The 12,946-nt window shown below is 48.8% G+C and overlaps 1 protein-coding gene across 2 annotated transcripts in view; it reads right to left on the reverse strand.

The window, feature by feature from the left end:
* The window catches only part of VAV1 (vav guanine nucleotide exchange factor 1), a 64,218-nt gene that overhangs the window by 22,256 nt on the left and 29,016 nt on the right, over positions 1–12,946 (reverse strand). For both annotated transcript variants that reach the window (NM_001267833.1, XM_085009350.1), the window contains 15 exon segments: positions 30–131; positions 812–921; positions 1,313–1,445; positions 1,791–1,876; positions 1,980–2,066; positions 2,348–2,416; positions 2,661–2,756; positions 3,361–3,460; positions 4,048–4,151; positions 4,332–4,400; positions 5,860–5,955; positions 6,048–6,156; positions 6,306–6,374; positions 6,490–6,548; positions 7,046–7,162. In NM_001267833.1, coding sequence (NP_001254762.1) covers positions 30–131; positions 812–921; positions 1,313–1,445; positions 1,791–1,876; positions 1,980–2,066; positions 2,348–2,416; positions 2,661–2,756; positions 3,361–3,460; positions 4,048–4,151; positions 4,332–4,400; positions 5,860–5,955; positions 6,048–6,156; positions 6,306–6,374; positions 6,490–6,548; positions 7,046–7,162 — 1,406 coding nt within the window.

Raw genomic sequence — 12,946 nt, forward strand, 5'->3', positions numbered from 1 at the left:
AGCCCAGGTTCATCCTCCCAGACTCCCACCTCAGCAGCATCTGGCAGGCCTTGCAGGACGTGGTGTCCTCAAAGGAAAACATCTGGAAGTCGTGGCCGTTAGCAGTGGCATTCTCGGGGTAGATGTTGGAGCTGAGGAGGGAAGATAAATCCATGCAATGAGGAACAGCATTCAGCCATAAAAGGGAATGAAATACCCACACATGGTGGAGCAAGACTGCATTCCTTTTTTACGGCTGAATACTATTCCACTGCAGGACTATGCCCTGTTGTGTTTCTCCATTCATCCACTGATGGGCATTTGGGTTGGTGCCACCTTTTTTGGCTATTGTGAATAGTGCTGCTGTGAATGTGGGTGGAGACAGAAATTGGATTGGTGGTTGCCAGGGGCTAGAAGGGGGTGGTGAATGAGAGTGACCCCTTCATGGGTGTAGGGTCTCCCTTAGGGGGATGAAAATGCTATGGAACTGGGTAGAGGTGGTGGTTGCCCAACATTGTGACTGTACTAAAAACCACTGAACTGTACCCTTTAAAATGGCTAAAGTGTTACGTGAATTTCATCTCAAGACAAAGAAGGAAGATGAAGACAAGGAGGAAAGATTTCAAAGATGGTGGCCGAAAGTGATACAGAACCTTGGCATTCTGGTGGTGGGGTCAGCCTTGAGAGACTGCCCCTCCCATTTCCCAGATGAGGAAACTGAGGTTCCGAGTGGTCCCATGGCAGAAGTGAGACTAGAGCACAGAATTGCCTCGCAGATCCTCTATCACCCACGTGACAGAGTCCTCTGAGGATAGAAAGATGGGGGTCTCACATGGCCATCTCGAACTGTTCCATCCACTTCTTCTTTAATTCCCGTGTCTTGAAGAACAGCTCATAGCCCTGGGCACCTTGGTCCTCGATCAGGAGGAACATGTGAGTCCACTGCAGGGAAGCAGGGTTCAGAATGAAGGCACCTGCCCTGCAGAGGGTGGGACCACATGGGCACTGACCCTACCTCTGTGGGGAGAAAATATTCAAGCCAACAATAGCCTGTCTGCTCCCAGGAGGCCATGCATTGGTTCCGGGTGTAAAGGGCTGCCCAGGAGAAGCATACACTTCCACAAATTTATCATCTGTCTCTCTGTCTCTGTCTCTGTCTCTCTCTCTCTCTCTCTCTCTCTCTCTCTCACACACACACACACACACACACACACACACACACACACACACACACGGAGAGGCAATCCAAATCCAAAGGCCAAGTGGAGAGCTCAAGCTGCCCTGAGCATCCCCAGCGTTGGCGTCTCATCCCCCGCCCCCGTTTTGGCCTCACCTTTTTGTTGTCCCGCTCTCCGGAGGAGTCGTCTCGAACCTGGAAGCTGTGCAGGTTCACAAAGTCCTTGAGGTCGTAGGAATCCCCTCGGCGCTTACAGATGAGCAGAGCTTTGTCGAGCAGGAAGGCGTACCTGTAAGCAGCTGGGTCAGGTGCCTCTGCCTGGCTCCTCCCCAAGTCCCCCATCAGCTCTCCGCCTGATCCCCTCCACCTTCCTGGCCCTGCTCTGCTGTCCATCTAGGACTCCTGCCCTTCTCCTCCTCTGTGGCCAAGTTGGCCCCCTGCACCCATCCAACCCAACATCTTCCATAAGATGCCTGCAGGTCCTGCCACCTGCCTTTCTTGGCTCCACCCACACACATCCAAGCAGGCTCTGCCCTGCTTCTTTCTCTAGCTAAGCCCCACCCACCCGTCTATCTGGAGAGCTGACCCAGCCCCTGCCCAGGCTCCGCCCCCAAATCCTTTTGGCCCCACCCACCTGTCCATCTTGGAGCGCCGCTCCACCGACGTGATCTTGAGCTCGCCATCGATCTTCGGCCGGCCATAGTGGGCCAGAGACTGGTCCTACACACAGTAGGCAGGGTGTCTGGCAAAGGGCCACCAAGAAGGAGACCAAACCCTCCCTCCACGTGGCCACACCCCTGGCCCTCCGCCCTCCGCCCCTCACCAGGTTCTCAATGGACAGCTGGAAGTTGGTGATCTGCCGCAGGGTTTCGTTGTCCCGCTTGACCTCGTTCACACACTGCGCCAGGTCCTAGGGATGGGGCAGAAGTGAGCTTAGGACCTCCCCTCCCCCGAACTTGGCCCAGTCCCTTACCAGGTACCTGGCAACAGGGGATCAGCCCTCACCAGGGGCTGGGAGGGAAATGTCACTGTCCCAAAGGAGATGCTGTGAGTAACTCACTGGTCCCACAGTTGTGTCGCTGTGAGGTGGGGAGAGGGGTTGCCTGTGGACATGACCATGCCTGGGTGGCACCTCACTAACTTGAATGTGCATGTGTCTCTGTGTTATGGTCGCCGTGTGTGACCACTCACCCTCATGGCATCCAGGGCCAGCCGCAAGTTCTCCTTCTCCATCGTATCCTGCGTGTGTTTCACCAGCTCCTGAGGGACCCACAGATGCACATGTCACCTGTGCCCACTCTCTCCTTCTGGGGGGTGGGGTGTGCTTCCAAACAAGCCTGGCCCACCCGCTCCTTCCTTCCTCCTTCTTCTGTCCTTAGAGGCTGGGACATGGGCCCAATGACCCCAATGACGCCTCCCAGAGAATCCCAGAGGCCCACCTCCAGAAGCCCTTCAAGGAGACAGATGCCATAATTCCATGCTTGACCCCTCCCCTCTTGTGCACCTGGAGAAGGAGGTGGTATTTGAGCACCCGCTGCATGGGCACCATCAGCAAGTCCCGTAAGGTAAACCTCCCATTGTTCGCGCGCTGAGAACATTCCTGGGGGATAGGAGATGGGGTGAGCGAGAAGAGGTAGAGGCAGGTTTGGCTTTTTCTAGAACTTGGAGCATCCTATCTCCCCCAAGGAAATAAGGAAGAATGCCACAGGATGAGGGGTGGTTTAAGACGCAGCTGGAAGGCTGCCTGGGGTGGAGGTTCTGGAGTCCTCAGCTAAGTGGGGTTAGGGAGGGTCCCCACCCTGAGGAGCAAAGAGGCTGGCTGGATGGCACACACAAGCCGCCCCTCATCATTCCTGCCCTGTCTGTGCTTCCACTAGACACATGGGTCAAGACTGGGGTTCCGCCCAGGATCAGGGCACAGCCAGAGTTTGATCAAGACTCAGAACCTCAGTTCGGCACTCGGGCTCAGCGCAGAGTCAGGGTTCGGCTGGGGTCAGCGCTCAGCGCTCTGGTCCAGCTCCTCCTACTCCTTTTCTCCCACTTGCTGGTCACTACCTCCAGCCCCAGACCTTGAGGGGGCAGACCCCTGGCAGGGCTGCAATCGAAAGGGACGCCATCTCCAGCACAGTCTCCTCCCTCCTGTCCCCAGAGCCTGGGAAGGAGTGGGAGAGCCCCCCAACCCTAAGATGTAGCCCAGCCCCCACCTCCAGCTTCATCTGCACATCCTCCCGGGCTGTGGCTACTCGATCCAGGTGCTTGCTGGCTGACTCCACCTGGCTGCAGTAGCGGCCGTAGACGAGGAATCTGTGGGAAGAGGACAGATGGCCGGGAAATGGTGGCTGACACCAAAGCCAAGCAGATCTGAGTGTCAGTCCTAGCCCCACCTCCTCCCAACCAGATGACACTGAGCTTCAGTCTCCTCATTTGTAAAATGGGCATAACAATGATCCCGCCACCCTCGCATGGGGTTGATGGCAGCATTTAATGAGAGAATACACAAGAAGCTCTTGGCGCAACCCCTGGTGTATCATGTCTGCTCAATGTTCATTTATTAAGCATTTATTGAGCGCCCACTGTGTGCCAGGCCCCATGTTAAACACTTTAAGCATTCAATCCTCACTACATCCATAGGAGCTAGGGTGCCTGTATCATGCTGATCTTATAGATGTGGAAGCAGAAGCACAGAGAGGTTAAGTAACTTCCCAAGGCCACACAGCTCCCAAGAGAAAGAGCTGGGAATTTAACCAGAGATGGGCAGCCCCTTGCCCATGAGCAAAGAAGAAAAAGTTTCCGCTCTGCCCAGTGGTCTCTGAAGGGAGGGCTTCCCAAACACCCAGCTTAGGCAAGGCAGGGTGACCACCAGAGGTCTGGGCTGGCCAGCTGGGTCTCACCTCTCCTTGTATTTGATGAAGACCTGGTAGAGGGTGGGTGCGGAGGGGCTGGCCAGGGCTTCCTTCATCTCCTTTAGGAAGTGGGTGTGCACGAGAAGCAGGTCCTACTCGGAGGGAGGGGTGAGGGTTGGGGCAGGAGCCTTGGGTACAGGATGTTGGGAAGGAGAAGGGTCCCCCCACCCAGGGTCATTCATCTCCCAACCCCCATACACCAGGGACAGGTGAGGCCAGCTGATCATCCCCACTGGATGGAAGCCCAGGAGATCGGGGACAGGCCCGCTCACCTCAATGTTGATGAAGATGATCTCAATGTCTTGAGGTTTAAGGAATCGTTGCAAGGGCTTCATAAAGTGCTGTGGGGGAAGGGGAGTGGGGGAGAGACGGATGATGCAGGAAAGTGAGGCTCCTCTCTCCAGCCCAGCCCCAGAGAGGTAGGGAGGAGGAGACAGAGATGGAAAGAGACAAGCAGAAACACAGAGACTGGGAGCGGAGAGAGGGATGCATAGAGAGAAAGAGAAAGATGGAGGCAAGGAAATAGATAAGGAGAGAAGAGATAGATACACAAAAACCTATACAGGGGAGTTCTCGCTGTGATGAAGTGGGGTAAGAATCTGACTGTAGGAGTTCCCATCGTGGTGGCTCAGCAGTTAACCAACCCAACTAGCATCCATGAGGACACGGGTTCAATCCCTGGCCTTGCTCAGTGGGTTAAGGATCTGGCATTGCTGTGAGCTGTGTCGTGGGTTGCAGACTCAGCTCAGATCCCTCATTGCTGTGGCTGTGGCATAGGCTGGCAGCTATGGCTCCTATTGGACCCCTAGCCTGGGAACCTCCATGTGCCAGGGGTGTGGCCCTAAAAAGACAAAAAAAAAAAGGATCCAACTGCAGTGACGTGGGTCGCTACAGAGGCTGGAGTTCCATCCCCATCCCCGAAAAATGGATAAAAAGATCTAGCATTGCTGCAGCTGTGGCTCGGATTCTATCCCTGGTCTGGGAACGTCTATATGCCTTGGAGTGCAGACATTAAAAAAAAAAAAAAGCTATTCAGGGCTATTTGGGGCAGAATTATTTACCATAGCCCCAAAGTGGAAACAACCCGAATGTCCATTAATGGATGAATGAATAATAAATAAACAGTGAAACACTGACACTCGACACAACATGAATGAACCTTGAAAATATGAGGCTCTGGGAGAGAAACCCAGACACAATAGACCACCTAGTGTGTGAGTCCATTCATATGAAATGTCCAGAATAAGTTAATCCATAGAGACAGAAAGTAGATTAGTGGTTGACAGGGGCTGGGGGAGGATGGAGGCTTAGGGGGTGATGGCTAAGGGGTATGGGGTTTCTTTGGGGGATGATGAAAACGTCCTAAATTTAAGCAGTGGTGATGGCTGCACACCCTTGTAAATGACCCCTCACTCCAAAAGGCTGTAGATGCTGAATGAATCAAGTGTATGGTATATTGATGAAATCGCAATAAAACCGTTTAAAAGAGAGATGACCAAAGCAAAAAAAAAGAGGAACTGGAAAGTCAGAGACACTAAGAGACAGACGGACAGAGATGAGGATACAGGAAAAGATAAAAAACAGGGATAAAGAGACACCAAGGGAGAGAAAGATAACCAGAAGTAATAGGGGAAGACAGAGGGAAAGAGAGACAGACAAAGACGGAGAAAACCAGAGACGAAGAGAGACAAAGAAACACAACGCAGCAGGGATGGGCAAGAGCCCCAGACCCGCTTGGCACAGATGCCGCCTCCCCACTCTGCGCATGCGTCTGGCAGAGGCCGGGTGAGAGCATTGCACCTGCTGGATGGATCCCAGCGTGTCCGTGTACTTCTCCTCCGTCTGCTGAATCTCCCGCAGACAGCAGCACCGCTTGTCATACTCTGTCATCTTGGGCTGAGAATGGGGAGGAAAGGCAGATGTTGGGGGTCCAGGGCCGCGCCCCGCCCAGGCACCGGTCCCGGCCCAGTCCTGCGCCCCCTACACACCGGCATGGGCACCGGCTCCGAGCGCATGAGGTCCTCGTAGATCTCATCACCCTCGGCCTCCTCGTTCTCCACGCAGTCGTACAGGTCCTCATCCTCCTCCACGGTGTCGCTGCAGGATGCAGAGTCAGGCAGGGCCAGGGAACCCCCAGACCAGGGTGCCCTCATGTCCCCCAGGGCAAGGCCACCTCCCCTCAGGAGGACAGGGCCATGTCCCCTCAGCCCCCACCTCCAGGGCGGGTGGTGGCCCCAGACACTCACTCAATCTGGTCCGACAGGCCACTGTAGATGTCTTCATCACCCACACTGTCCTCCTCTGTGGGGAAGGGCCTGGAGGAGCCAGGGTGGTGTGAGCCAGAGGCCCGCGGGCCAGGTGGGAAGGGGGCTTCAAAGAGGAGGGGGATTGGGACTCAATGGGTCCAAAGCTGCCTCAATGGCTACTCACATGATCCCCTTGTTCTGAGCAATCGGGGTCCAGGACAGAGCCGACAGGGTGCAGATGACCTGTGACAAAGACCGCAGCTGCTCTGTATACCCCACAGCCACCCACATGCCAGAACACAGCCTCGAAGCACCTGACTTTGAGGCAAGACCCCATGCCCCTGGAAGCCTAATTCAAGATTTTCCCGTCCTCTCATCCCCCCATGTCAGCATGTTAAAGTTTCCTTAACTGAGCACCCACCACTTGATCCCCTTGTTCTGTTTAATCCTCATAACCATTCCCAGAGGACTGGGATGGTATTATTTCTATGAGGAACCTAGTGCTCAGAGAAGGAGAACCACATATCAAAGGTCACACAGCAAGTGGTGAGCAAGGACTCAAACTCAGTTCCACGTGTCCTAAGCCAGTCTCTTTGCACCTGGTGTACAGCTTGGTCTGGCCCATCAGTCCTTTCCCAACAGCCCTTGGCTTGCCCAGTATAGACGTTCATTGAAATGAACTGAAATCCAATCTCTGGGCTCTAGGTGTCCAGCTCACAGGCAGTTTAGACCCAGCTCACCTTCCCAAAATCCTGCACATCGAAGAGGTCAAAGGCTTCAAAGAGTTCACTCCGCTTGAGGCCAAACTTCTCATAGCAGGTAGACAAGAAAGTACGGATATTCTTAAGGCACAGGAACTGTGGGGAGAGACATGAGAGTGGAAGAAACATAATGGGACAGGGAAGAAGCTGACCCCTGGCCATCTGACCTGGGGCTGGCACAGAAGAGGAAAGAAAGATCAAGCTGTACCTGAAGCCAGATCTACCCCCGAATTTTTTTTTTTTTTTTTGTCTTTTTGCTATTTCTTTGGGCCGCTTCTGCGGCATATAGAGGTTCCCAGGCTAGGGGTCGAATCAGAGTTGTAGCCACTGGCCTACACCAGAGCCACAGCAACTCGGGATCCGAGCCACGTCTGCAACCTACACCACAGCTCACGGCAACGCTGGATCCTTAACCCACTGAGCAAGGGCAGGGACCGAACCCGCAACCTCATGGTTCCTAGTCGGATTCGTTAACCACTGTGCCACGACGGGAACTCCCCAGAATTTTTTTGATTGCGGTAAAATTTGTAAGATATAAAGTTAACCATTAACAGATAAGAAAATGTGATATATACATACAATGGAAAGTTACCGAGCCATTAAAAAGGAATGAAATTTTGATTTATGCTACAACAGAGATAAACCCTGGAAACATTGTGCTAAATGAAATAAGCCAGACACAGAAGGATGAATATTTTACAATTCCATTTACATGAGGGCCCTAGAATAGGCAAATCCGCAGGTATAGAAAGTGGAATGGTGGGTACCAAGGGCTGAGGGAAGGGAATAGGGTGTTAGTGTTTAATGGAGACAGAGTTTCTGGTGAGGATTATGAAAACATTTTGGATAGAGTGGTAATAACACAACATCGTGTATGTATTTAATGCCACTGAATTGCACCCTTACAAATGATTTAAATTGCAAATAATATCATTTGATTTATATATATATAATTCATCTACTTTCACATAAAATTGTATTTATAATTATAAAATATATTTATATCATTTCATTTATATGTAATGATAAAGATTATGTACTGTTTGTCACAATAAAAAAATTTAACCATTAATCTTTATTTTTCTTTTTATGGCCGCACCTGTGCATATGGAAGTTCCTGGGCTAGGGTTCAAATTGCAGCTGCAGCTGCAGTCTACCCTGCAGCCACAGCAACAACGGATCTGAGCCGCATCTTTGACCTATGCTGAAGCTTGTGACAACACCAGATCCTTACCCCACTGAGGGAGGCTAGGGATCGAACCCCCATCCTCACAAACACTATGTCGCATTTTTAACCCACTGAGCCACAAAGGAATTCCCCATTAGCTATTTTAAAGCATACGATTCAGTGACATTTAATATCTTCCCAGTATCGTGTGCCCATCACCTAGAGCCAAGATAATTTATCACCTGAAAGGAAATCCTGCACCCATTAACTAGTCCTTCTGCAAACCCCCACCCTCCTCCTTTCACCCTGGCAAACATTAGTCTGCTTCTGTCTCTATGGATTTACCTATGCCCACCAACTGATTTTGGATACACAAAGTGAGGTGTAGACAACAACAGAATATATTCAGCCATAAAAATGGGTGAAACACTTGACGCTTGTGATACTTGTGGCGTAGATCAGCGGCTACAGCATCCACTACAGAGTGGATGACCCTCAAAAATATGTTGCTCCTTGACAGAATCTAGACACAAGGGAGTTCCTGTCGTGGTTCCATGGTTAACGAACCCGACTAGCATCCATGAGGATGCAGGTTTGATCCCTGGCTTCGCTCAGTGGGTTAAGGATCTGGTGTTGCCGTGAGCTGTGTTGTGGGTCACAGACGTAGCTCAGATCGCGCATTGCTGTGGCTCTGGCGTAGGCTGGAGGCTACAAACTCCAATTCGACCCCTAGCCTGGAAACATTCATATGCTGCTGGTGCGGTGCTAAAAGACAAAGAAGAGAAAAAAAAGACAGACACAAAAAGGTTACATATTGTGTGGTTCCATTTTATGTGAAATATCCCTGAACTTTCCAATATCATGAGCCAAGACATTCCTTTTTCATTTAAACCAGTTTGGGTCTGGTCGCTGTCATTTGCAGCCAGAAGATATTAGGTGACGGAGTTCCCTAGTGACCTAGAGGTTAAAGACCCAGCATTGTCACTGCTGTGGCTTGGGTCACTGCTGTGGCGAGGGTCACTGCTGTGGCAAGGGTTTGATCCCTGGCCTGGCAACCTCCACATGCCTTGGGCACAGCTTAAAAAAAAAAACAAAACACACACACACAAAAGATATTGGGTGATGCCTCAGTCAAACATACATCTGGCTTTGAAGTGTTCGGTTCTAATATAAACAAGCGCTCATGTACTTGCATTTGCCCATCATCAGCTCAGCCAAATGTCCCAATGAATTCAGTTCTCTCTAAGATCCCCCAGATCCAAAAGAATTCTAACCAACCTCCTCACCACCAGCTTCCCCCAGCACATGGAGCTGCCCTTTCCCATGGCCCTCAGAAGTCTCAATAAAATTGATGTGGATCAAGACTCCCGAAGCACAGCTCTGATTCAACCCCTAGCCTGGGAACCTGCAAATGCTGCAGATGCAGCCCTAAAAAAAGGCAAAAAAAAAAAAAAAAAAAAAAAAGACTCTGACTATAGTGGTTCTGGTCGCTGTGGAAGTGCAGGTTCCCTCCCCAACTCGGCGCAGTGGGTGAAAGGATCCAGTGTGGGTCACAGCTGTGGCTCTGATTCAATCCCTGGCCAGGGAATTTCCATATGCCATGGGTGCCACCATTAAAAAAAAGAATGAATATTTAGGAGTTCCCTGGTGGCTCAATAGGTTAAGGATCCAGTGTTATCACTGCCATGGGGCAGGTTCAATCCCTGGTCCAAGAACTTCTGCCTGCTGTGGGCATGGCCACAAATCAAAAAACAAACATCAAAAAAAAAAAGAATAAATTCTGACTTTTATTAGGTGATTTTTAAAAATCCGTATAGGATGATCATGTATATTTTGTTCTTGATTCTATTTAATACGAGTTATATTAATAGAATCCCCAATATTGAATCTTTGACTCCTTCCGAATGACTCTAAATTTTTTTCTCTACATTTAAAATAAAGCAGATGGGAAAAAAAAAAAAAAAAAACAAAGCACACGGAGTTCCCATTGCGGCTCAGCAGTAACCAAGAAGACGCCGGTTCAATCTCTGGCCTCACTAAGTGGGTTAACGATCTGACATTGCTGTGACCTGTGGTGTAGGCCACAGACTCAGCTTGGATCTGGGATTGCTGTTGGCTGTGGTGTAGGCTGACAGCTATAACTCCAATTCAACCCCTAGCCTGGGAACTTCCATACACTGAGGGTGCAGCGCTAGAAAGACAAAAATTTAAATATAAATAAATAAATAAAGGATAAACGAGTCACACATTATCTACATGCTCTAAAATGTCAGTGTAAGACCCTGGCTCTATTTTTACACAGTGTTTCAATTCCCATACATCTAAAATTTATAGAATTTATGAGGCTATTCTGCCTCAATACTTGTGCTTTTGCTGGCATGCCTATGGCCATGTTTAAGTCAAATCAGAAATTATTAAAATGATGAATAAAGTGAACTTACTTTTTTTTTTTAGTGCTGCACTAGCAGCATGTGGAAGTTCCCAGGCTAGGGGTCTAATCAGAGCTACATCTGCCAGCCTACACCATAGCCACAGCAACGTGGGATCTGAGCCACATCTGTGACCTACACCACAGCTCATGGCAACGCTGGATCCTTAACCCACTGAGTGAGGCCAAAGATCGAACCTGCAACCTCACGGTGCCTAGTCAGATTCGTTTCTTCTGAGCCACAACGGGAACTCTGGGAACTTATTTTTAAATTAAAAAAAAATATATATATATATATAATGTATGTGTATATATGTGTGTGTGTATATATACACACACACAAACACATACATACATATATATGAGAGATACTAAGGAATTCTTGCAAAAATTCATTCTTATCCTTTACAAGATGGAATTGATGGGAGTTCCCGTCATGGCACATTGGAAATGAATCCAATTAGTATCCATGAGGATGCGGGTTCGATCCCTGGCCTCGCTCAGTGGGTTGGGGATCTGGTATTGCCATGAACTGTGGTGTAGGTCGCAGACGAAGCTCAGATCCTGAGTTTCTGTGGGAGCAGTAATTCTGATTGGACTCCTAGCCTGGGAACTTCCATATGCCAAGGGTACAGCCCTAAATATATATATATATATATATATATATATATATATATATATATATATATATGTATATAGAAGAAGAAGGAATTGATGAAGAAAGTGAGGCAGGGACAAACAGCTGGAAGGCAAACTCAGGCAGCTGCGTTTATGAACAACTTCAATGTACACTGTGTATCTCAAACTTTCATCTTCAGACTATCCTCTCAGTTATGGCCACATACACCACCTACCTAAGCCATTATGTGTGGTACATGGACTTTAAATTAACTTTAACATAAATAAAGAGAACTTTCCACCCTACTCTCAAAGGAAAACAAGATCAAGTGCTACAAACAGAAGCCAGTGTAAAATAAATATGACGTAACAGCATTATACAATTTTATCTGGATCTTGCTGCCTGCCCAAGGCCTTTTCTCTCTGTCAAAAAGAGATGAGCAACAATTAGAGATACATAAAAGACATAGTAACAATTCAGCATCCATTCCTGATGAAAGAATGAGAAAAAAGAACCCTTGGCAAAGTAGGAATGGAAAGGAACTTCTGTAACCTGATAAAAAGCATCACCAAAAAAACCTTAAAGCTTTGTCTTCAGTATAAAGTGGAACAATATACTTAAGAGTATAATGTTGCAAAGATTTTCTTTGAAATCAGAACGAAGGCAAGGGTGTCAAATGTTCATGCCTATTGACACTGCACTGAAGATCTTAGCCTGTGCTGTAAAACAAGACGAAGAAATGAAAGACAGAAGAGAAACAAATATAATCGGAGTTCCTGTCGTGGCTCAGTGGAAACGAATCTGACTAGTATCCATGAGGATGCGGGTTTGATCCCTGGCTTTGCTCAATGGGCTAAGAAACCAGTGTTGCCGTGAGCTGTGGTGTAGGTCATAGATGTGGCTCGGATCTGGCATGGCTGTGGCTGTGGCACTGGCCAGCAGCCACGGCTCCAATATGATCCCTAGCCTGGGAACCCTCACACCTTTTTAGGATGTGGCCCTAAAAAGACAAAACAAACAAAAATTCAGTCGTCATTTTTGCAGATGATATGCTTGCCAACACAGAAACCCCCAAAGAATATACAGATGAACAACTGGAATTAATAAAATAGCAATGTTACTGAATACAAAATCAACACACAAAGTTTATTGTATGTTGGAACATCAGCAAACGCGCTTTTTTTTTTTAAGATCACATTTGCAAAATTTTAGAATAAGTAAAACTAACCTATGGTGATAGAAATCAAATCAGTGGCTGCTTCTGGAGTGGAGAGGGTGGTAAAGATTGACTCAGAAAGGCCACAAGTGATGGGAAAGTTCTGTGTCTAGATAAGAGTGTGGGTTGCACAAGGGTACACATTTGCTAGAACTGATTGAATGGTAAATTGAAGAACTGAGCACTTCCCTGTATGAAAATTGGACTTCAATTTTTTTTTCCAGCCAAGTTCGCTGCATGGGAAAGTCCTGGGCCAGGGATCAAACCCACACCACAACAGTGACACAAACCGCAACAGGGACAACACCAGGTCCTCAGCCACTGGGCCACCAGGGAACTCCTGGACTTTGATTTTAAAAGAATAGCATTTCCCATCACCTAAAAATATAAAGCAAACAAACCAACACATCTAACAAAAGAAGCTGGTTAATATCTAACACATCTAACAA

Source organism: Sus scrofa, chromosome 2, assembly GCF_054392235.1.
Source record: "Sus scrofa isolate SSC_HxYL_T2T_F1_AM1 chromosome 2, Sscrofa_HxYL_maternal_Yorkshire_Landrace_v2.0, whole genome shotgun sequence".
In the NCBI taxonomy this organism is placed as follows: Eukaryota; Metazoa; Chordata; class Mammalia; order Artiodactyla; family Suidae; genus Sus; species Sus scrofa.